We start from the raw sequence: 22647 nt of genomic DNA on the forward strand, positions 1-22647 counted from the left end.
GGCAGCTAAAAGACGACACTGTATCGTTCTTCCATGAGAAAGTGTTCTGAGAAGTGCGAAATGTTAGAAGATACAGAATGACTTTCGGACTTTGCATTTTTCACAGATCTTCTTTGTCATAAGAGCAACTTGAATGTCAAGATGCAAGGGAAAAATCAATTTATCGATGATATCTGGGTCCCTATCAAAGCCTTTAAATTAAAATTTAATCTGTTTGCTGGGCAGATAGCTAAGAACGACTTGTCTCATTTCCCGAGATTAAATTCAATACCCTCAGTAAATGAAGAAAAGTTTAAGAATTATGAAGATGGCTTGAAAAAACTGCATTTTCAGGTCGAATGCAGATTTCAAGATTTCAGTACCATTCAAAAAGAATTGAATGCCGGCGTCCTGGCATAGGGGTAGCGCGTCTTCCCCCGTGATCTGGGCGTCCCGGGTTCGAGTCCCGGTTTGGGCATGGTTGTTCTTCTGTTGTTCTATCTGTGAGATGTGTGAATGTGCCCTCCTGTAAAAAGGGGTTGTGCAAGCGAATGAGTGATGCGTGAGTGGCAAAGTCGTACTCTTGGCCCTAGTTGGCGCTGCTATAAAAAATAAGAGACGTTCCCCTCAGGCTTAAATCGCTGTCTTCGTAACAGCGGGCTTGTCAGTGGCAAGTGCCATAAGAAACAAACAAACAACAAGAATTGAATATTTTTACCATGCCTTTCAACGTAAATTGTGAAGCAGTGAGGTAAGATTTGCAGCTTGAATTAATTGAGTTGCAATCTAACAATCATCTCAAGCAGTTGTTTCTAAATTTGCCAAAGTTAGAGTTTTATAAATCATTATCGAAAGTCAGTTTCTCAAATTTGATATCTCACGCCCAGAAAATCAGTGCTATGTTTATTTCATCTTATATATGTGAACAAGTGTTTTCAACTATGAACCGTAGAAAGAATTAATTCAGAAATAGACTGATAGATGAGCATTTAGCCTCGTTCCTCAGAATCAGTACATCTCACTTCGAATCTCAATATAAGGAACTTTCAAAAATGAAATCACCATTTCATTCACCTCATTAACATGTTTAAATTGTAATACTTTGTACATTGTTTTTAAAATTTTAGAAAAATTTATCTTGATTCGCCAAACTTTTTTTTTTTCAATTTTTGGCCCGCGACGGAAAACGTTTGTCCATCCCTGATCTAAAATACAGATACTTTCCAAATTTTGAATCAAATCCAATTAATAGTCTATCGGTCTATACTTCCCCATGCTTGTAAACACAAACATTTAATTTGACATGTTATATTGTGACCGACTGTAGTTTAGTATCAAATTTTGATGTCAATCGGCCTGCAGAAAATCATCTAAAGCATATATTGTCATCACAGTTTTAGTACACATGCTGGATTCACACTAAAAGTCTATATTTCGTAACAACTATTCAACAATGTAATAATGCAAGGTATTCGTCACCCTACACAAGGTTCACAATTTCATGCAGAAGAAGGGGGGGGGGGCGATAAGACCTTTATTGGAAAGCATAGAAGAAAATTTCGAAAATTAGTCCATTGGTTTATTTGTTGCCTAAAGGGCAGTGTTTTTTCTTCTTAAATATTGGATTTAATTAGGTTTCTAGTTGTAAAACAGGATGGTAGACAATTTTTTTACTTCAAAAGCTTAAAGTTAAAAGCATGACATTTTGCCTTCTTGATGCAAAGATTTGACTTTCTTTTGTGTTGCTAGTAAGCTCAATTTGTAAGAGATTAATTTATAAAATCTGTCTGTTACAAAATCTTGGCAAAGCCGAAGTATTATGTTTTCTATTCACTTTTTTTTTTGGCGATCAATTTGTTTCTCCTGTGCATTAATCGCATTTACTTTAAATGTAATATTTTATGAATAGTTTGATATTCATGGTTCTCTTAGCAAAACATTTCTAAAACTCAGATAAAGATTCAGATCGTTTTATTTTATTAGATTTAAACCTGCTCTATTTATTGTCTAATACAATCAAGTCGCTATCGTTAATATCAAATTAATCTTTTCTTTTCCTTATGAAAAAATATGCAATTCGTACCAACATCTTTCCGCTCCATTTTAATGTTGGTGTGGACTGCATACTTTTAACCACTGGTGGATTCGGGTATTTGCGGTCATAGGCAGTGCACATTATTAGACCCTTGTTTTAATAAACTGGTAAGCTCGTTTAACGTTTCGAAACATTAACATGTTAATTATTCATTTTAGATTATCTTTTTAAATATTATTAACTTCATGAAACAGTATTTGTTTTCATTTAACTATTATGATTCCATAATCCCGGCATCCACATTTGTACCTAATGTTATTGAAGCATTCGTCTGGTATTTATGAATATTCTAATAAGTAAGTGAAAATAATGAAAAAGTAGGAATTTGACCCATTAAATTAAATTGACCTATTAATTTATTATATTAATTTTTTTTAATAATTCATAGAAGCTGTATTTTTACAAACTACATTCATAGAAGCTGTATTTTTTTAACAATGTCTTTTGATTGATCTGCTTACAGCCTCTTTTCAGCCTATTCTGCCTAGCCGGAATGTTTTTAGCCATTCAACAACATGTTGGCTGAATAAAGTTTACTGATAAAAAGTATTAAAGAATAGTAACCATAATCATTCGGTCAACTTAATATACTTTCTATATACTTAATATTTTTAAAACTTTGCGGACAATTAAAAAAAAAAGGAAAATTCCTTTTGAGAAAGTAAAATTTACTATTATCAAAGAAAATGAATAAATAAGCAAAATCCATCTTTCTCAACTTTCAGTAATTTAAGATAAAAACGCAATTGAAAATTTGTAAAAATCAAGGAATTGCAACATTAAAAAGAAGTGTTACAAATTATGAAATCTAATTAAAACGCTAAGATTATGAGAAAAATAATCTTATGAGTAATAAATACACGTTTCAAAATTAAAGTGATATTACTGGACAAATTGACAGCGGTAATGGTCAAAATCTAACAAAGAACTCAAGAAATGAACTCATTTATTGAGTGTTAACCGCTCATCCCAGAGGCTTTGCGATTGGAAGACAAGCGGGCTATAGATGACTAGGACGCAAATTTTAAGGAACACATGGAGACAAAACAATAGAATGTTACTTTTAATGAAAGAATGAAAAAATAATACCTTGCATGCTGGCGCATTTACATTTTCAAAGTTACTCATGATGTTTAGGATCGAAAAAAAAAATCATATTATACCCTCGGCGACACTTAATCAGTTACGTCTTTGACTTCTTTACAATTCTCCAAATGCGTTGCCTCGCCCTATTAGCACAAAATATTGCACGATATTTCCAGAATGTTATTTTATATTCTGAATGCTAGGCAATACCGTAAAGATATCGTAATAATGTCGGGTGACATTTTGTACCAGCAAAGCGGATTCCTGAAATGAACAGTAGTTAAGAATAAGAACACTCAAATAATATCGCTGTTTAATTAAATCGCAAAGCATTTCCATTTTCCTATCATGCCAAATTGTTTCACAATACGGTTGAAGAGCTATTAGATTTGAAAGTAAGATATAATTGTCCTACAAACAGCTCGTTACCCCCACCCCTCCCCATAAAAAAGTAAAAGCTAACTACTAAAGCTAAGTACATTCAAATGATTTTTTTAACTTAATGCAAATATTTGATAAGGATAAGCAGAAATAGCGTCCATTTTTCAAATTGCTGTATTAAGTAGTTTATTTTTAATGAATGTTCGAATGTTTTTTATATGAGAACAAGATTTGAGAACGTGCCTTTATATAAATGTTTTCAGTAGCATTGACTATTGTACTAAACTCCACTTAATATATAAGGATAGTACATTTAGAAGCACTTTTAAAAGGACAGTAGGTAGTGACATGAATTTGGTGCACTTTAGAATTAATCAAATCTTTTTTGGAAAAGTATCTACTATTATTCCACTTAAATGTTTAAATTAGGTATTACTTTCTAGTTTAAATAAGGGTTCCTAGAAATTTGGCACTAATAAATTAACTCTTTTATCCGTTGGACCAAATAAAAGAAAAATTCTGTATTACAGTATATTTATTGATTTTCTGAAATTAATTACTACATTATTTTTTTTAATTTTCGTAAGTTAATAAACATTTGCATCTCCTTCTCAATTAAATCTCATTGGAAAATGAACGAATAAGTATACACCAAAAGGAAATAATAAATATATTCACAAATAGCTCATAAATTGTATATAGAAGTGACATTATGCATATTGTGTAATGATATCTTGTTCTATCAGCGAAAACCTTAACAAGAGTATTAAATTTTTCAGTTGAGGATTGCAATGCTTGAAGAAAGGAAATAAGACTCTCGACTTCCAAAGATTACACGCAGACAATATAAAATACAAGCAGATAATAGAACAAATGCTATATCTTCTAATTCAGAGTGCAAACCAAATAGCAATAAGAATATTTAAAATTGTCGTAAAAATGTCTCAGATAAAAGCCTATTCTGGCAACATAGACAAAGAAAAAGAAGTAGATCAACTAGTAAATGATGCGATTTGATATAAAAAGCTTTACATATTAAGTAAAATGGCTAACTAACTAGTTTAGAGTTGATGTTATCCTCTCAGAACATGGCCATCTCCTAGCTTACCTAAAAAAGTTCCTTTTTTGTAGTTATGGTAAAACTGGCAGGGCACTACACTATGTCACGGAATGCGCTTTTATAATGTCTTCGCACATGACGACATTAAAAACAAATCTCAAACAAGAATGTGTGAATGAATTGCCAACAATCTTGTTTCCAGGTGTTAAAAAAATCATAAATTAGAAAAATTTATCAGAGAAGACAAAGATATCTTCCGGATCCCCAACCTACAATCTATGGAAATTAAAGGAACGCTATGCTAAGCTTTAGATTTTGTGATGAGGGCTTCTTTTAAAATTCAAAATATCATTAAGAATCTGTATCTATAGTGTAACCATTATAATATATCTCGAATGTCATCTTCAATAAATAAAACTTCCCATACATATGTATCTATACAAAAATTTCTATTTACCCAAATGAGTGCCCTAGTTGGCATTATGTTTCTTAACTCTCCTTATTATAATTCGTTCTATAAGTACTGGGTCTATAATTATTTTTCATATTACAATTTTTCTTATTTCTGTTTTTATAATAACAAAGTAAATATTTTTATCTCATCCTATTTTTCTAATTACATAGATATTCTTTCAGCATTAAAATTATAATACAATTTCTGAGCAAATAATAATATATTTTCTTACAAATAGTAAGGCATTACAATTACCCAAAAAAAATGTAAATTTCAGAATCCATTGAAAATAAAAACACAGTACTTCTCACTATGTTCTGTTAATTATGTACTTGAACTTTCCTAATAGAGAAAAGTCTCATGACATTGTACTACTATTAAAAACATAAATGTCTGATTCATCTACTCATTCACAGTACTGTAATTACATTTTTTTTAAATTCGTCTTCTGAACTGCACAAATATTTTCCTTAAAAAATCTTTCTTCGCTGGCTTTTTACAATGGAAGAAAATGAAACAAATACAAATTTGATGAAATAATGAAAATGGTTTGCATTTCATGGCAACAATGTAAACTATTGCTGGAAATTAATCCCTCACCCACCACCACCACCAAAAAGAAAGCCAAAATTTAGAAAAAAAAAATCACCATTTTTTAATTGAGTATAATTAAAAAAATTTATCTAAAATTATTTATTTTTCTGCAATAATATTTGTTGTAACTTTTTGCAAAAAGATAATGAACTTTAATTTTATTTAATCAGCATTGAAATAAGAGAAAATTGCCGTGGAGACGTATTTCTCCACTTTAAGTAACCTATGACAAATTTAATAATTCTAGGTTAAATGATCAGTCCCAGAGAGCGCCATCATACAAACCCATTTGCTTTTATTATTAGTAAAGATAAAAATATTAGCACAGGTATGTTCAGCGAAATGAAAGTAAATGGAAATGCAAGTTACATTTATAAACAAATTTACTACTATAAATATGAAATTCTAACACAGTTTTATAATAATTTTTGATTTATTAATTTGAAATATTTACACGTACAGACAAAATTAAAATAATCAAGATACCGTTTATTTGTCAAATTATTCAACTCCAAACAACAGAAAATGGAGAAAAATAATTATATACTTTGTTTTTTTTAATTGCATTTAAAATATAAATCGAAATAAACATTCTAGAAAGTATTATTGCTGAAGTAGCTGTTACTCAACGGATTATAAAATATTTAGAATCGCATATCTTTGGAATTATTTTTATCATTATTAACATTTGGGCTTGACTGTAGGAGTTAATAGATTGAGACAGTGAAAAAAATATAAAAAAATCATATTCAATTTTCAGGCAAAATCATATTCAATTAATCGTACCTTTCTGTCAGATTTCTACCTGCAGGATATAACAAAGGAAAGTCTGTCTATATATATTTTTTAAACTTAGTAGCCTACCTGCTATAGCTTTTCTAATATTAACCCTTTTGCTCTCAACACCGAATATATCCAGCATTCATAAGATAACAAGCAGAATGAACGCCAGCTATACTCGAGATATATGATGTAATACATAGAGGCGAGCGCAGTAATAATCACAACCTTTTTTTTTGGAAAGCCATAACTCTTGAAGCCATCAAGGAAATTATTTGACAAAAAGAATAAACACTCAAATCAAATCTTATTTATTCAACCATCATTTTTTTTTTCTTCTCTATTGCTAGATGTTATAAAAGAATAGATAATTAACGAGAGTACAGCAGCCATTAAGAAAAATAAGTTCAAGAAATTGTTGTGTCAATATGTTCGCCTGCTGTCCAATGTCATTCTCATTTCTTACAGAATAAACTAGTTCATAAGCAATGTGTACGCTTTTGTTAAGACATTAGTAGTCCGACATATTAATGCTCTTATAGTGATGTGAACCACGTAGCGATATGGCTGATGACATTCAATTCTCAAACTTCATTATTCATATTTGAATTGTATGACGAGAAGTTTCAACCTTTCCAATTTTGTCCAGCGTATTTTCAGCCAATTTACTGCTATTACTATAATCGTAATTTTTCTCCTAATGGTATATTTTTCTAAAGGATTTGCTGAAAGAAGAATTTGAATGTAATGCATTAAAGGATTTTTATAGAAGAGTGTGGAAAAATTAGGCTCTTGAAGGAAATATCTTTTTTATTGCCAATAAAAAAACTTTCATTATGTTCTCTTGATCCTGTCATCGGGGAAACATACTATGAATATAAAAAAGTGAGGAATATGAAGTATTTTGACACTAAAATACTTCACACAGTAGAGGCAAAGAAAATAGTTTTGTGTCAGTTTGTAGAGATAACTCAAGCTCAACAAAAAGGTAGAAGGATAGGATTTTATATATGACCTTTAAAATAAAATTGCATATTTCTGTCAATTTTTGTTTGAAATCTGTCAAAAAGTATGTCTGCATATGAATATAAAATCATAAGCTAGATATATTGAATCAGACATGAAGTTAGTTAAAAACTTAATTAAATTTTGATAAAGTCATTAAATTGGTGATTATTTATCAATGTCTATTTTGTCCAAATGAACATATTAAATGGTATAATATTGTTTTAATAAATAATTCAATGATACAATTGATATAAAGTAGCAATGCTTCCTCAATTCCAACAACAGGGATATGTTATAGGGATGTCATGTCATATATGTTATGTCATAGGGATGTATTATGATAATTTTTTTTCTTCAAATCATTGCATCAATTTTAAGAATTTCAAGAAGCTTTTATTAAACACAGAGAGATTAACATGTTTTTTTCAAAAATTTTCATAATCTTCAATGGAAATTCTTTATTAGTTATTATACTGTACAATGCTCACATACATATTAATTTCAATTATAAGAATTAAATTTTGTCTTGTTTTCTTAACCATGTATTCCCCCATGTCATTTTTGCATTTCAGTTTATTCTTATACTTATTCATTTTATTTAAAAAATTGGACACCAATTTGACAACCACTGGAATTTACTTCAGTATACTTACAAACTTCTTTTATTTTTTAAAAAAATTCCAAACTATTTAATATTTATGTTTTATTAAGCTTACATTAATAAGTTATATTCAACTTGAGCTAAACAAATTGTTCTTTAAATAATTTTTGATAAACACTCTTTTCTAATAACTCTATTCTAGAAACAATATCCCCCCATTAAAGATTTAAAAAAAATAAAAAATACTGGTTATATAAAATTGTGTAGCATAAAACTGTGTATTAATTTCTTAATGTGGTTTGACAATGGCCTTCAGTTAAGGAAATTTTCCATTTTATTTAATTCACCTTTAAAATTCGTTATAACAAATTGTTCAAGCTAAATGGATCCATATCATTTGCTATCTGCCAACATCACAAACTGCAAATTACTGCAGCAGTTCTGCAATTTTGATATAATAACAGACAAAATTTTAAAGTGATATTGTTAAAAAATGCATGGAACTTCAATGAAGAAATGCTTAAAATCATCACAAAGGAATTTCCAAAATAAAATTCATATGAACAAAATACAAGAAACAATTCTATAATAGAAATAAACCTTATTCCTTTTTTTCTTATAATGAGCGATTTTTTTTTTTACAGTGGAAAGATAATTATATGAAAATAATTGTATGCCATCTATTCATCTAAATGCCATCTATTTTTTTTTTTTTTTTTTTTTTTTTTTGCATTACAAGGATATAAAATATCCATTAAATATCAACAAAAGAATAACACAATTTATATTAAACCACAGAAGAGTTTTGGAATTGATATAAATTGTTTTAGTGCTGTGCCAACTTTCATTAAAATAACTAAATGATACTGAGGGAGATTTGGTAAGGAAAACTAGAAAGGCATGAATTTTTATTACACAGTTAGTTTTAAAGTTGAATAAATGAAGCAAAAATAGTGACTAAAAATAAATATAAAATTTTAGGCATAGTAAGAAATTATTCCACATTGTAACAGCAAATTGATTTTTTTATACAAATTAAAATATTTTAATTTTATTTTTTGAACTCATTAAAAAAATAAATAAATGCAAAACTTTGTAACAATTTTATTATGTTTTACTGTAAAATAGTGAACAATATTTACTTTTCTTTAGGATCTAATTTCTGTAATGACCATAAAGTATAGTCTACAGCATGTACAAGTATAAATATGAAAGTAAAGCAAATGGCAACAATTATTTTACAAAAGGATGACCAGCATGTACAAATACTAAGAAAACAGAGAAAATCGTTTGGCTCTTAATTTTTCTTTGCTCACTAAATTAGCATTTATTTCTTTCAAAGAAGGAAGTTGTTTTAAATCCCCAAGTGCAGCTACAGAAGCCTTGGATTTTAACATTTTTGTTGATATGTTGTGAATATCATCTGAAGTTATTTTAGCTGAAAAATAAAGAAATAATTTATAGAATTTTTTAAAAACAGGTATTAAATATAAATTATCAAGAAAAATTGACTAATTTCTTCTCTTCTCTGCCAAAAATTTATGCACATACTCTAAATTTCTCGAAATTTCTAATTTAATATAAATAATAATATTTTAAGACAGTGGAACAATGGAATAACTAAGATACTTCAGTTAAGGGGGGGGGGTAGCATTATACTTCATTATAATGCTATCAATATTTTTAATGCTGCAAAAAAGCATTGGAACTATTAATTTCACATTGTACAAAGCATATTTTTTAGTAAATTAAATGTTCATTTTAATTCAGAAACAATCATTTAAAAAAAATACATGCATTAAAATAAAACTGAAATTTTTCTTTATAATTGTTTTGAAAAATATTTTTTGTTTTTAAATGTATGGGATAAAAACTTGCACATAGATAAACTTTTAACACATTCAGATGAAATAACATTAAAGAATTTGAATTTTAGCTACTTGTTCTAAAGAAATAAAAAAAAAACCCTTAAACTAACCTATTTCTTGAATAAAATATTCTGGCTCTTTTCTATTTCCAGTAGCAAGAACTTGTCTCCCAATGTCTTCAAAAATTACTGGCCTTGATTCAAGATTCATCAACAAAACAGATTGAAGTTGTGTTTTTGCACGTTCCAGCTCAAGCTAAAGTTTCAGACAAAAAAAAACAAACATATTTAAAATATTTCACATCTCAAATAAGAAAATTTCTCATGAGAATCATATTTTCTTATCTCACATTTATAGGATCACTCATAACAACATAATTTATAAAGTTGAGAATCAAAAAATTAAAACCATTCTGAGTATCATTTATATGAAATAGAACTTAATGTTCTTTTCATGAAAACTTCACATTTTTTTCGGTCAAATTTTTTTAACAAATTTGCACATAACTTCTTGCAACAAACATATCTATTAATTATTAAATACAATTTAACTGTTATTTGAAAGAAATTATTCTTAAAAGGTACAATATACATATAAGCTTGATAATAAAAACAAACAAGCAAATCATAGTATACATTAAGATTTGATTAAAGTTATATTTTTAACATTCATAGTATGTGCAGACTAAATAAAAAAAAAACATTACAAGAATTCTTATGAAAAGAGATTAAAGAAGAAATTTGGTATATACTAATATCATGCAGAAAAATTTAATTTCCAGAAAATATTTCAGAACCATTCTTTCAAATCAGCATTAAACTATTTAATTCAATATCTTTATGAACTATTCATTCTTTAATGAATTAGTATATGAATATTAAAATCTACATGATTGTACTTAATAATTTCTATGAATCTAATGAGCCCTTAATTAAATCAATATCAATTAATGAATTATATAAACAGCAAAATATAAAAATAATTTAACTAAATACATTATGTTATCAATGAAAAGCCCTAATATTCTCAATGATAAGAGAATCAAAATATTACTACTTGAAATAAAATATGCAGAAAATTAAATGGCATGATCTATTGCTCTTTTAATGGAGTGGAAAGCTTATGAAATGGGATAAATAAGAAAATATTAAGACTACTTAAATCAATACATCACACATTGCATAATTTCTTACAACATATATGTTTAATTAAATAAATTATTTGTCAAAGTAGTTTTTGTTTATACTTACATGTGAAATTTGGCTAGTCAAATTCTTGAATTCACTGACAATAATGTCCACCAACTCTCTAAGCTAAATAAGAAAATAGCAGTTAAAAACAGTAATATTAATATGAAAATTTTTATTACATTTGCTATATATATATATATATATATATATGACTTAGAAGTTCTGTAACAAGTTTCGGAATAGATCAAAAAAGTGTTTATTAAAAAAAATTATAGTTTTTTTTTAGAGATAGATAGATATAATACATGTAAATATAGAATGCCAATTTGTAAAAAATAGTTATTATTAGATATTGGATAACACTGCTTATGAACACCAAGGGTGCGTTTTGTAAGAAATATGCATGATTTTTATTTAAAAAAAAAACAAAAAACAATACTAACAATAAGGCATAAAAAGAACTTAAAAGTCACGAACTTTCAGTGTATAAATATTGGCATATCATGTATCAAAACAGCAAATTCAGTCAAAAATTTTAAAATTTAGTTTCTAGGAGGGAGCCTTGTTATCAAAATAAACACTAGTCTGAAGTCAGTCCAAAACACAAACGTAAAGAAAAAACTAGGTCAAAAAATAGCACACAATCCAAATTTGGCAATTATAACAGCTAGAGAAATTAAATTTTGTAAGTAAACAATGTGCTTATTCTCTGCTATTGCCAGCAAGCCATCATAGATAATCAATACAACACTTTACTATGTCATCAGAAAGTGATCAAAATCCTTAAGGCAGATTCTAAATGCAGATATTTATGGGCTGAAAAGACATGCTAGTTTGCATAACAAGCTGATGGCAACATTTTTATTGGACCATGAGGATAATATTCACAGAGTTTCTAAAGTTTGTTAAATATGTATATATGCCATTCCCATAGAACAATGCTGTTGGCTCTTGGATGAATTGCAGCAAATTTTGAGAACAGTCCACAATTATAGGCAATGAATATCAAACTGCATTATAATAATAATACAAAAACTGCATGTTGTATAAATAGAAGTTCTGAAGATTTTACTTGCATAGACAGCAGTCTCACAATTCTATACAGTTCTGAGTTAGTGGGACTGGATATCTATTAATCTGTTTGCCATTAAGACAACTGTAAGCTTATCTATATGGAAAGCACTTATGGTGTGGTCGATGTGTGTATGAAAAGGTGTTGTAATGATTCATAACATAATACTAATTTTATGAATGTATATAATTTTTTCTTCACTGACACAAATAAGGTTGTAGTACAATGAAGCAAATGTGGAGTGAAATTTCAAAATAAACAATGCTTCTACTTACAAAATTTCATTTTCTCACATAATCAAATTCTATATAATAAGCTCCTATCAGCATAATAGTTAACATTTTCAATCTTATAAAATATACAGATCTAAGGTTACATTTGATATATATACCTTATCAAACAATTCACAAAATAACCAGCTTTCATAGCTTCAAGCAGTATATTTTAATAATTTCAATGAATTCTGAAGCATACACTTCATATTATTTCAAATAACATTTTTCAAAATCTGGAAAAAATATAAGAAAAATGTTGAGATATTTACCTGAGATGGATGAGCACTAGCAAGAATGCAGAAGATACCACTATCTGAATAAGAATGATTAAAAGCAGTTGCACTGTACATCCAATGATATCTGGAAAGAAAATTTACATACCGTTTTATTGATTAAATTACGCATACCAAATTAACATTACTGTTTCTGAACTAGTAAAGAATTATTTAATTTGCATATTTGATATTATTAAAACCAAAATTTATTATAACATAAATGTTTTTCATTTAAATTTAAACATATGAATTTGGTTTCAGAGAATATTAAACAGAATCGTGTAGAATGTTTTCTATTCAATATTTACACCATAAAATATTGTATGCGGTATTGTATTATATTTATGCAGAGTAAAAGCCAACATAAATAAGCTTCTTATAATCCACAAAGAAATATTTTTCAGATCTCATTATTTAATCTTTTACTTTTTCTGTTAATTTAGTTTTATTTGATATTTGCTTTTATAGATATTTGAGCTTTTCTCAACATTTTACATATAATAATAATTATTATTAATTATTTAATTGTACAATAAACCTTTTTTAGAAACTCAATGGGTTTGCAACTTCAGTCATTTTTCTAAACACCTTATAAATATATATCTTCATGCCAATTTAAATGAGATACTAGTATTTGACTTTACTGTTTTGCAAACAAGTTTCTGTTAACTTGGAATAATCTATAAATGCCTTAAACAAAAGAAGTAACAATACACACAAAGGTATGGCTATTTATAATTAAAATTATCCCATTCCACATGAAATCAAGAAATATAAGCAGAGTATTATTTTGAGAAATAATACTATAACTGTCAAAATTAACAGTAAAAATAATAAATAAAAATTTAAAGTATCAAAGTTTACCAATAAAGTAAAACATATTTTTAAAAAAAAATTGACATAAAGTAAAGTTTATTTTATGATTATATGTAAATCGGTTTTTTTTTTTGTTGCTGTTGTCCACTTATTTCACAAAATATACAAATAAGAATGCAGAAAATAAAACCATTATTCTATTATCTAATTTTAACTTATACTAGCTTTACACAAACCTGTTTAAAACATTTGTATACAGTCGTGTATACATTCCTTTGCCAGGACCTCCAGCAGAGAAAGATCCACCTCCACCCATCATTGTGTTTAAAACACAGAATGCAATAAAATCAGGATCTTGATGAGAACAACTTTCAAGTGCTAATGTAAAATGAGCTAATTCAGGCATGGGTGATGGTCCAAAACTGATGCTGGACATGTCTTTTTCCACCTATAGACAAAAAAAAAAAAAAAAAAAAGTAAATTATATATATATATGCGTTTTAAAATATTAAAAATAAACATTGAATTTTTAATTCTTCTGAAAAAGATAAAAGACGGGAGGGAAGGGGGAGGTGTGTTTAACTCAGCACTAACAAATAACTTCTATTAATGCATAGAATATTTCAAAATGGATGCATCAAATCAGAGCAATGGTTTCTTGATTCAACATTATTAATTGTTTATGTTAAAATCCTACTGATAAAAAATGGCATTTTGTGACTGTTGAATTTATCCATGGCTATTTTTTGTATTAAATTTAATTCATCTATTGATACTATTCAGTGTGCTTTGTATGTGCATAAATATATTAATTTATGCTACATATAAATGAGTAAATGCAAACATTGATACTTTCTACAAATAGTTTATTTGTCAAAAATATTACTTTCAAATTTTTAGCATCAAAAACAATTTAAATTCAAACATTTAAAAAAATTATCTTAGTTCAATTATTTTACCAAGCATATTCCAAAAAAATAATTACTGACTAAATTAATTTAAAGTATTTGAATGCAATACCTTAACTAAGCCTCCTGTATACTGTGACAGTGAATTATCAACAGGAATTTCCTGATCTAAAGTCAATTTTTCCATTTCCCAAATAGGAGATCTTTCAACAAAATGCCTGATAAAAGTAATTTATCATTTAATAAACATGTACATGACACACTCATATTATAAGAATTAAGTCAAAAACAAATAAATAAACTGAGTGAAAATTTTTATAATAATGTTGTGGTGGAAAATAAGGGGACTTATCTTTAAAAATTAAATTTTATAAAACGAATTATCAAAATTGAACAAGTATCAAATAAAGTTATATATATTATACAATTTTTTTTAAACTTTGAAATTGCATAGTTAAATTAGTGAAGAAGACTGTAGGAAGGAGTCATATCATTATCCATAAAAATAAAAGTATGTATACTTTTGAAGATATGCCCATTTAAATGGGCTATTATCCTTTTAACAATATATCAGCTTTGATTGTCATAGATAACTAACAAAAATTAATAATAAATATTATTCACATTGACAGAGTCGTTAAAGTAAAGAAATTATTATTTGCATATTATTATTATATAATAAATATATAATAATATTATAAATTTTGTTTCCTAGGTTCTTATAGGAACAGGAATAGTTCTTCACAATAGGTTCTTATCTATCTATAATATTTATGAATTAAAACTAATCTCTAAAATCAAATTGAAACAAATAATAAACTATTAACAAAAAAAAAAAAAAAAATGCAATAACAAATGCAAAATCATACTTAATTTTATTTGCACCTTGACAAATCAGCCAATTTAAGCTTTATATATATTAAAAAATTATCTCATTTACTAGACACCAAAACAAAAGATAGAATTCTGCATCTGATAGCAATGCAAAACATAAGAGCTCTGCCCAGCAGTACAGATGATAGTGGATGATTATACAAATTGATTCAACAACTGAGTTACATTACAGACTTTTAATAAGAGGAGAAAAAATTAAACCAATAAATCATGATACTAAATGAAATGAAATTATGCTTGACATATAACAGTTATTTATGCCTAAACATATAATTGAACCATGAGTTTTAAGCTTTATACTAAATGTTCAGAATTCTTTTGCAAGACATTTTTAGTATCCTTATGATAATATCATTTTCATTATACTTGGTTGCATATAAAATGAAAATCTAACAATTGAAATAATATCTATGACTAACACACTCACTTTTGGCAAGTTTCAATTAATGCATCATGTTCAATACCAACACCAGCAACAACCATTCTTGAAGGAGTAAAATGATTCTTCAAATATGTATATAAAATTTTCTGATCAATTTTAAAGACATTCTCAGGTGGGCAAAATCTCGGAAGACCCAAAGTGTTATTATTATAGGCTGCCTATAAAAGAAAAGGAAATGTTATTAAAAATAATTCAATCATAATATTGAATTCATAAATAACTTAATCAATAGAACCACAAAAATGAAAAGTATGTTTAGTATCTAAAATAATTACTTTATGAATTAATTCCATCATCAGTTGATCTTGCTCTTGTCTCATTTCAATGTCTTCTAATTCGAACTGTATTGTCTGACGAGCTTTATTTATCTATCAATAGAAAATTTCATTTAAAATTTAATAAAAAAAGTCTTAATTATATGAATTTTTATATACAAAATATCAATATAAATCATTCAATTCAATTGTATAATTGAATTTTAATAAAAATTATTTAAAATTAGATCTAATTACTTAAAAATAACTTACTGTTTCTGAAATTTTAATGGATTTATAAAGGATATTAAATATATTTATATATAATGGAAGAAAATGGAAACCATTAAAAAAAAAGGGACTAATAGTTAAAAAAAAAAAGAAAATTAGAACTGAAAAGGAAGTTTCATAAAATTATTTGATTTGAAACAATCAGAATGAAAACTAACTTTGAATTGTTTCACACAGTTTCCCTTCCCTTCCCTTATGAAAAATTTGTTTATGATATAATGCTTCAATTCAGAATCATATAGTTATTTAGTTTGAGATTGCAGATATTTTGGAGGCAACAATTATAAGTAAAAGCTTAAAAAAATAATAATTCTGAATTTTAAAAAAAAATTATTTAAATTTACATATAATAATTTTTTTTCTTTAATATTAGCTATTGCTTCACTTTTATTAACCATTTATTTTTGAAAAAATAGTTTTTAGCATAAAAAAATGTTTAAAACATATTTCTGATATCATTGGAAAGGTTGAAGAAAAGGGAAATTCTAGCACTCCGAAAGATAAAGCTCCTTTGAAAAGACAATGAACAGGAAAAATTCTTTTAAGTGATTCGATTTCCACTTGCTTTTCAGATGAAGATGAAATATTTACAGATTAAATAAAAATATTTAAATCATACAAAAAAAAATTTAATGAGCATTGACAAACAATTTAATATAAAGTTTATATTTTGGAAAATTTTGAGGCTACTGGTGTCAATGGTTGATCGATTTTGACTTTGCAGCATATTAGACATTGTTAGAATAAAAACATTGGAAGCAAAAAGTAAGTTTTTTTAATATAACATTAATATAAATTATTTAAAAATTTGAAACTATATATTTATTTAGCAGTGAACATAAACAGTAATTTCTATTCTAATAAAACTAATGACTTAATCTTTACATTCATCTACAAAAAAATTTAAGACAGAATGATTCTCAAAAAGTTTGAGATACCATGGAATATTCTTTAAAAAAATTATTTTGGTGATTCATAATTATAATTTCAATTACAACTATCACATATTTTTAGTTAATTATAACATGTAAATAAAGAGTATGGTATCCAGAAAATATTATTTGACTGTAAGTGGGAAGATAGGCTTTAGATTAAAGTAAAAAAATAAAATTATGAGAACAGATCAACAAACTTATCTAAAAAGTAAATTCATTTGAAATAAAAGAAAAATCCCATCTTAAAACAATAACAATAATAATAAAATGGCAATACTAAAAAACTCCATGAGATTTAAATATTTGTTGAAACAAAATTAGTTTCACCTCCAATAAAACAATGTAAAGTATAATTATAAATTATGCATAAAATATATTAAAAAAATTCCAAAATTAAGTCATACAAATATACATCAAATGAGAACCATATTAATATAATTAAAAGATAGTATAAAAATGATTCCTTTTGATAATATTTTCAGAAAAATAACAAATATATTATATATAATATTTTAGCATAATTTCGGTAGATATGAAGCCAGAAAGATGATACGTTTGAATCTATTTCGATTTATTTGTCTACAGAAAGCATAATTTGTACATTGGGAAGATCAATGATAATGAGATATGTCTGTTTACATTACAACGCAAATGAAATAAAACTTTTTCTGTCTAGTGATTTTACTGTGAAATTCTGATTGGGATTTCTTTGATATATGTAGCTTTAAGAAAGAGTATTTTAGGGATGTCTGTAAATAATGCATAGATGACAAAAAATTTTATCCTTTCATTGGAAACGTAAAAAATTGCAATAATCATCCATTTTTACAGTATGTGTTAGAAATAATTAAATTAAAAAAGTGGGATTTAGATCAGGAAACTTCATAATAAAGCAATATGGGGTAATATAAGATAAAAATTTAGGAAATTAATTAGGATATATATATATATATATATATATATATATATAAGGAAAAGAATGTCCTATTTAAAAAATTACTCTATATTTTCATCCTCAAAGTATGTTTGCATCAAATTTGGTAGCTCTACACTCAGTCTATCATGTAGAGCACAAACAGATAAGCATATATACATCTTCACTAATCATAAAGAAATTAAAAAAAAAAAATTTCTTCCCTCTGAAAAGCATTCATGTCATAAAACTTTTAATTAATTTTAATTGAAAACTTCATATATGAACTATTATGAGCATAAAATTTACTTCATCTTCAGACAGCCGTGGTCTCAAAACAGCTTCCGAGAGAAGACTAATAACAGGATCTAAACTTTTAGAATTTGCTGAAGCTGCATATATTAAAGTATCCCTAAAAGAATAAAAACAGTTTTAAAATTAAATTGCTCAAGACATTATTTCAAAATTAAAATTAATAAACTCATACATACAGAATATCTAATAAATAAATAAACATTATTATACACTCTTTGCCTTTGAATCACAAATAATAAATATGCTATTCAAAATTTACAGCTTTTTCTAATATTTTAAGGGAAATAAATTATTCAAATAGTCTCATTCTTTATTGCCCTTTTTGTTTTAATAAATTAATTATGTGGCATGAATTGTTTTACTGAATTTTTAAACATAGAGGGAACTGATTACACTTTTTAATCTGACACATAAGTATCAAAATTTCAAACAAAACATATTTACAATTAATACCTTTACACATGAATGAAATGTTAACATAATCAGAAAATGCTAACAATATAGAGTCAATTTTTTAAAAAAAATCTCAAGATTTCTAAAAATCTAGATATTAACCATTCAAAATCAAAAGATCACATTTCTAATAGCATATCAGGTAGATTCATGTCAAAAATTCAAGTCTGAGCAATAAAAAAGCATTTAAAATAATAGTATTAAGTAACCTTTATACAATAATCAATAATTATGCATACAAAGGATTCCAAAAGAATGACAAAGGAAAAAAAAAAAGACACAAACAAGATTTTATAACATACCTGCTACCTTGGCAGTCGCAAATACCTCCATGCTTTTCTAACTCCTGAAGAATAGCATTTTTGTCTGTAAATTTAACAGTTGACTGAAAGGAAGAAAAATTATTTACTATCACAGAAATCAAAGAAAAGAATGGATATACAACTTAAATAATAAGTGTGCAATTTTTTAAAAAAGAAGAGGAATAGCATTCATATCAAAGAATACTTTAACGATAACTTTCAGTATTATATGAATAAAGCTTTATTTTCAGAAATTTTAAAATATGTAATCATTAGTTACTTTTCTATGAACAGAATCTAATTATCAAATAATTTTTGGCCCTATTCCATAAGAACTAGCATTCAGAGCTAAAAATTTTTTTGATAAGATTTAGCAAGTTTTTTGTTTGGAAAGGTAAAGTGAAATGTATCTTATTAATATTTACATATGCATGAAAACACTAATATTTATTTACAACTAACTGCCTACTGCCATATTATTTTACCTCTTCATTTAAAAATTATTCAATTTGTAGCTTACCAAACATAAGTATGCAAAATGTATCAAGTTAGAATGCTAAAAAAAAAAAGAACTTGTTTTTTTTTCCAGCATTTTAACTTGATAATTTCCTTCAATCAGAAAATTAAACAAATTTTTATAATTAGATACAATTCCAAATTCTTGATATGAAATTCACTATATAGAAAATGCTATAAGCTACCTCTCAATTAACAATTTTCATTTCTTAAACATTTAATCAATTTATTAACAGGAATTCATTAACTCGTCCAAAAATTTGAATACATAAAAAAAAATCATACACATAATTTTATAATGGTAGTTTTATGCAAAAATAAATAATGCACAAATAAAATTTTTAATATAATTGCTATTAGAAAACAACTCACATTAAAGGCTAATTTTTCCAAAAAATGTGAAATTCCACTTGGATAAGACACTTCATATCTTGATCCAGAATCAATAACAACTATTAAAGGAAGGCAAGACAAAAAGTCAAATTTATTTAATGCAATTCATTAACACAAGAATAAATTTAACTCAGAATAAACTGAAAACTATTATTTACCTCCAACAGTGCATGATTGTCCAAACTTATTTTGAGATGCTACTCTCAGTCCATTAGATAAAGTAGTAACTTTAGTTTCTTGATTCTGATTTTTACTAGAGGCATAAATTGGTTTTGGCATAGAAGGCAATGGTTCTGATAGAGGCGTCTTCCATGATGAATAATTTAATGAACTTTGAAATGCATGGCAGCGTTGTCTGCACCCACTTGAAATATCTCTACAATATCCAAAATGAAATTGAATAGTTCATATTGTTTGGTTCTTTTAATAGAAAACTTCAATGTTTTCCATTATAATATGCCATATAATAAAAAAGAAATGCAATATACTTCAAAAGAATTTCCAAAAATACTTTAGAGAATATTTTATTTTAATTACGTTAAAGTCAGTTCATAATCCATATTACAATGTTTTAACATTTATTTGTAGTATTTACAATTTATGTTTTGAAATAAAGTTAAAATGAGTATCCTTATCATAAAATAGAAACTTAAAACATTAATATTTAATTACAACTAAGTCTAAAGTTTATGAACTTGAAATCTAATTCACTGAAAGACATTTTTATTTTTTAAAACTATAATTTCATAGCAAAATCACATAACTGAAATGATGTTTCATTTATTATTCATAGGAAAATTTCTAGGAGTATTAAAAAAATATAAATGGCATAGAAACTCAATCAAGGAATTGATAAGTATAATAATATCCCTTTGTTTGTAATGACAGAAAATTACATAGAAAGTGTTTTTAAAAAAATCATAATACATTCTTATACAATATTAACCATAAGACATTCATGAAGACACACTTGATAAAACAATAAATATATCAAGATTTGAAAGCTAAACTAAGAATATGGTACAAATGACACACAGTAATTTTACATACATAACTTACCAAATATGGCAGCCTAATATATTTTTAAAATAATATTTGGTGTCTTTTTTACTGTTTAGTACAATTTAGCAGAGACTGACAAAAAAGACCATATTCTTTAATTTTAATAATTTGAAGATATAAAACAGTTTCAATTGTTAAATGGTGCTGGACACAAAGGTTTTCAATAATGAGAAATAAAAACTTACTCAAAAAGATACAATATAACCAGAAATCATTACAAATATTAATGAAATTTAATCCTTACAGGGCCTTATTACAATTAAATGCTCCTCAATATATTATGACAGAATATTGGCTGAGCAAGGATACACGAGTTAAGAGCATATGAATTTTATTGCTTCGCCCTCAGTTCCAATATAGCTTAAAAAATAAAATAAATACAAAAAGTGGTATTTAGGAATATTTAAGACCTTAATTTGCTCGATGATTTTCAGATTACTCCGAAATCAAGCATCTTGGTAATATTTCTCATTTGCTCGATGAAAAAAAACTCAAGGGCTGTAAATATCCATAAAACCCCCAACACTTTGTTTTCTCTGCAATTTACTAAAACTAGAGCATCTATATCCTCTCCTGTGCAGGTTGACAACAAGAGCTGGTAAATTTCTACTCGCACAATAAACAAAAGATTTCATCCAAATGTTTTGTCTGCAAAAGAGAGTTTTATGCAAAGGTAACAGATAGTTGCTTCTGATTTCCATTTCCTAAATTTAATTGTTACCCACAGCAAAAAATTTGGGTAAAAGTTTACAATTGGGTGCCCCTTGATTTTTTGGCACTTTTTTTGAAGCTAAGTTCGGCGGTAACCCAACTGTAACGTCAATGAAAACAAAACATTATGGAAAATTGAAGTTGCACTTCATTGCTGAAATTTGTCGCCAATCGAAGGGACACTCAACTCTACACTAGAAACAAAATTTGTACAATCTATACCCACTAAACGATGTAAATTTCTTTCAAATATACACTAATATTGGTACACATTTTCAAATGAATTTTTAGAAATTATGGCTTTTTCAGTGCGAGAGTGACTCAATCAAGAACAATTTCAAAATAGAAATTTTAATAAGATGAACAACACAGCGAGCACACCTCAACAGACGAGTCTTCTATTATAGTTCGTAAGTGTGTTATCATTTTTAACGATTCTTTTAAAGCTAAAGTTTTAAGTAATACAGACAGCAATGGAAATCAGACTATAATCTAGATTTTTTAAAATAATTCTGTTTGATATAGACCCAAAAGAATAAAAATGATATCCAATTAAAAATCATTAAATACATTCTCTGAAATAATATTTTCTCAAAATATACCTTCGAATTATATCAGCAGCACATTTCACAGTAAAAGCCATGATGAAAATGAAACAAAGAACATTGAAAAAAATTGTTTTGAGATGACAACAAAGGTTCATAGTTACAGTTAACTAAATTTT

At 26.7% G+C, this 22647-nt stretch overlaps 1 protein-coding gene across 1 annotated transcript; it reads right to left on the bottom strand.

Moving 5' to 3' along the window:
- Positions 1–9118: 9118 nt before the first annotated feature.
- On the bottom strand, positions 9119–22619 carry LOC129963869 (mitochondrial-processing peptidase subunit alpha-like). The gene is made up of 13 exons (XM_056078447.1): positions 22526–22619; positions 20309–20526; positions 20130–20209; positions 19242–19324; positions 18481–18583; positions 16054–16146; positions 15764–15936; positions 14555–14660; positions 13771–13982; positions 12713–12803; positions 11157–11219; positions 10017–10161; positions 9119–9476 (listed from the first exon to the last, which is right to left on the bottom strand). The coding sequence occupies exons 1-13, from the start codon at positions 22564–22566 to the stop codon at positions 9307–9309; spliced, it is 1578 nt and encodes a 525-aa protein (XP_055934422.1). The 5' UTR covers positions 22567–22619; the 3' UTR covers positions 9119–9306.
- Positions 22620–22647: the final 28 nt, after the last annotated feature.

Source organism: Argiope bruennichi, chromosome 3, assembly GCF_947563725.1.
Source record: "Argiope bruennichi chromosome 3, qqArgBrue1.1, whole genome shotgun sequence".
In the NCBI taxonomy this organism is placed as follows: Eukaryota; Metazoa; Arthropoda; class Arachnida; order Araneae; family Araneidae; genus Argiope; species Argiope bruennichi.

Bases quoted from the DNA above. Each gene is read 5' to 3' on its own strand.
- LOC129963869 (XM_056078447.1), bottom strand. From the start codon at position 22,566: ATGGCTTTTACTGTGAAATGTGCTGCTGATATAATTCGAAG. The intron at 20,210-20,308 runs GTAAATAATAGT...TTCCTTTAATAG, and splicing joins ACAATCATGCACTGTTGGAG to TTGTTATTGATTCTGGATCA. The intron at 16,147-18,480 runs GTAAATTTTATG...TTCTATTGATAG, and splicing joins CACGGCTGTCTGAAGATGAA to ATAAATAAAGCTCGTCAGAC.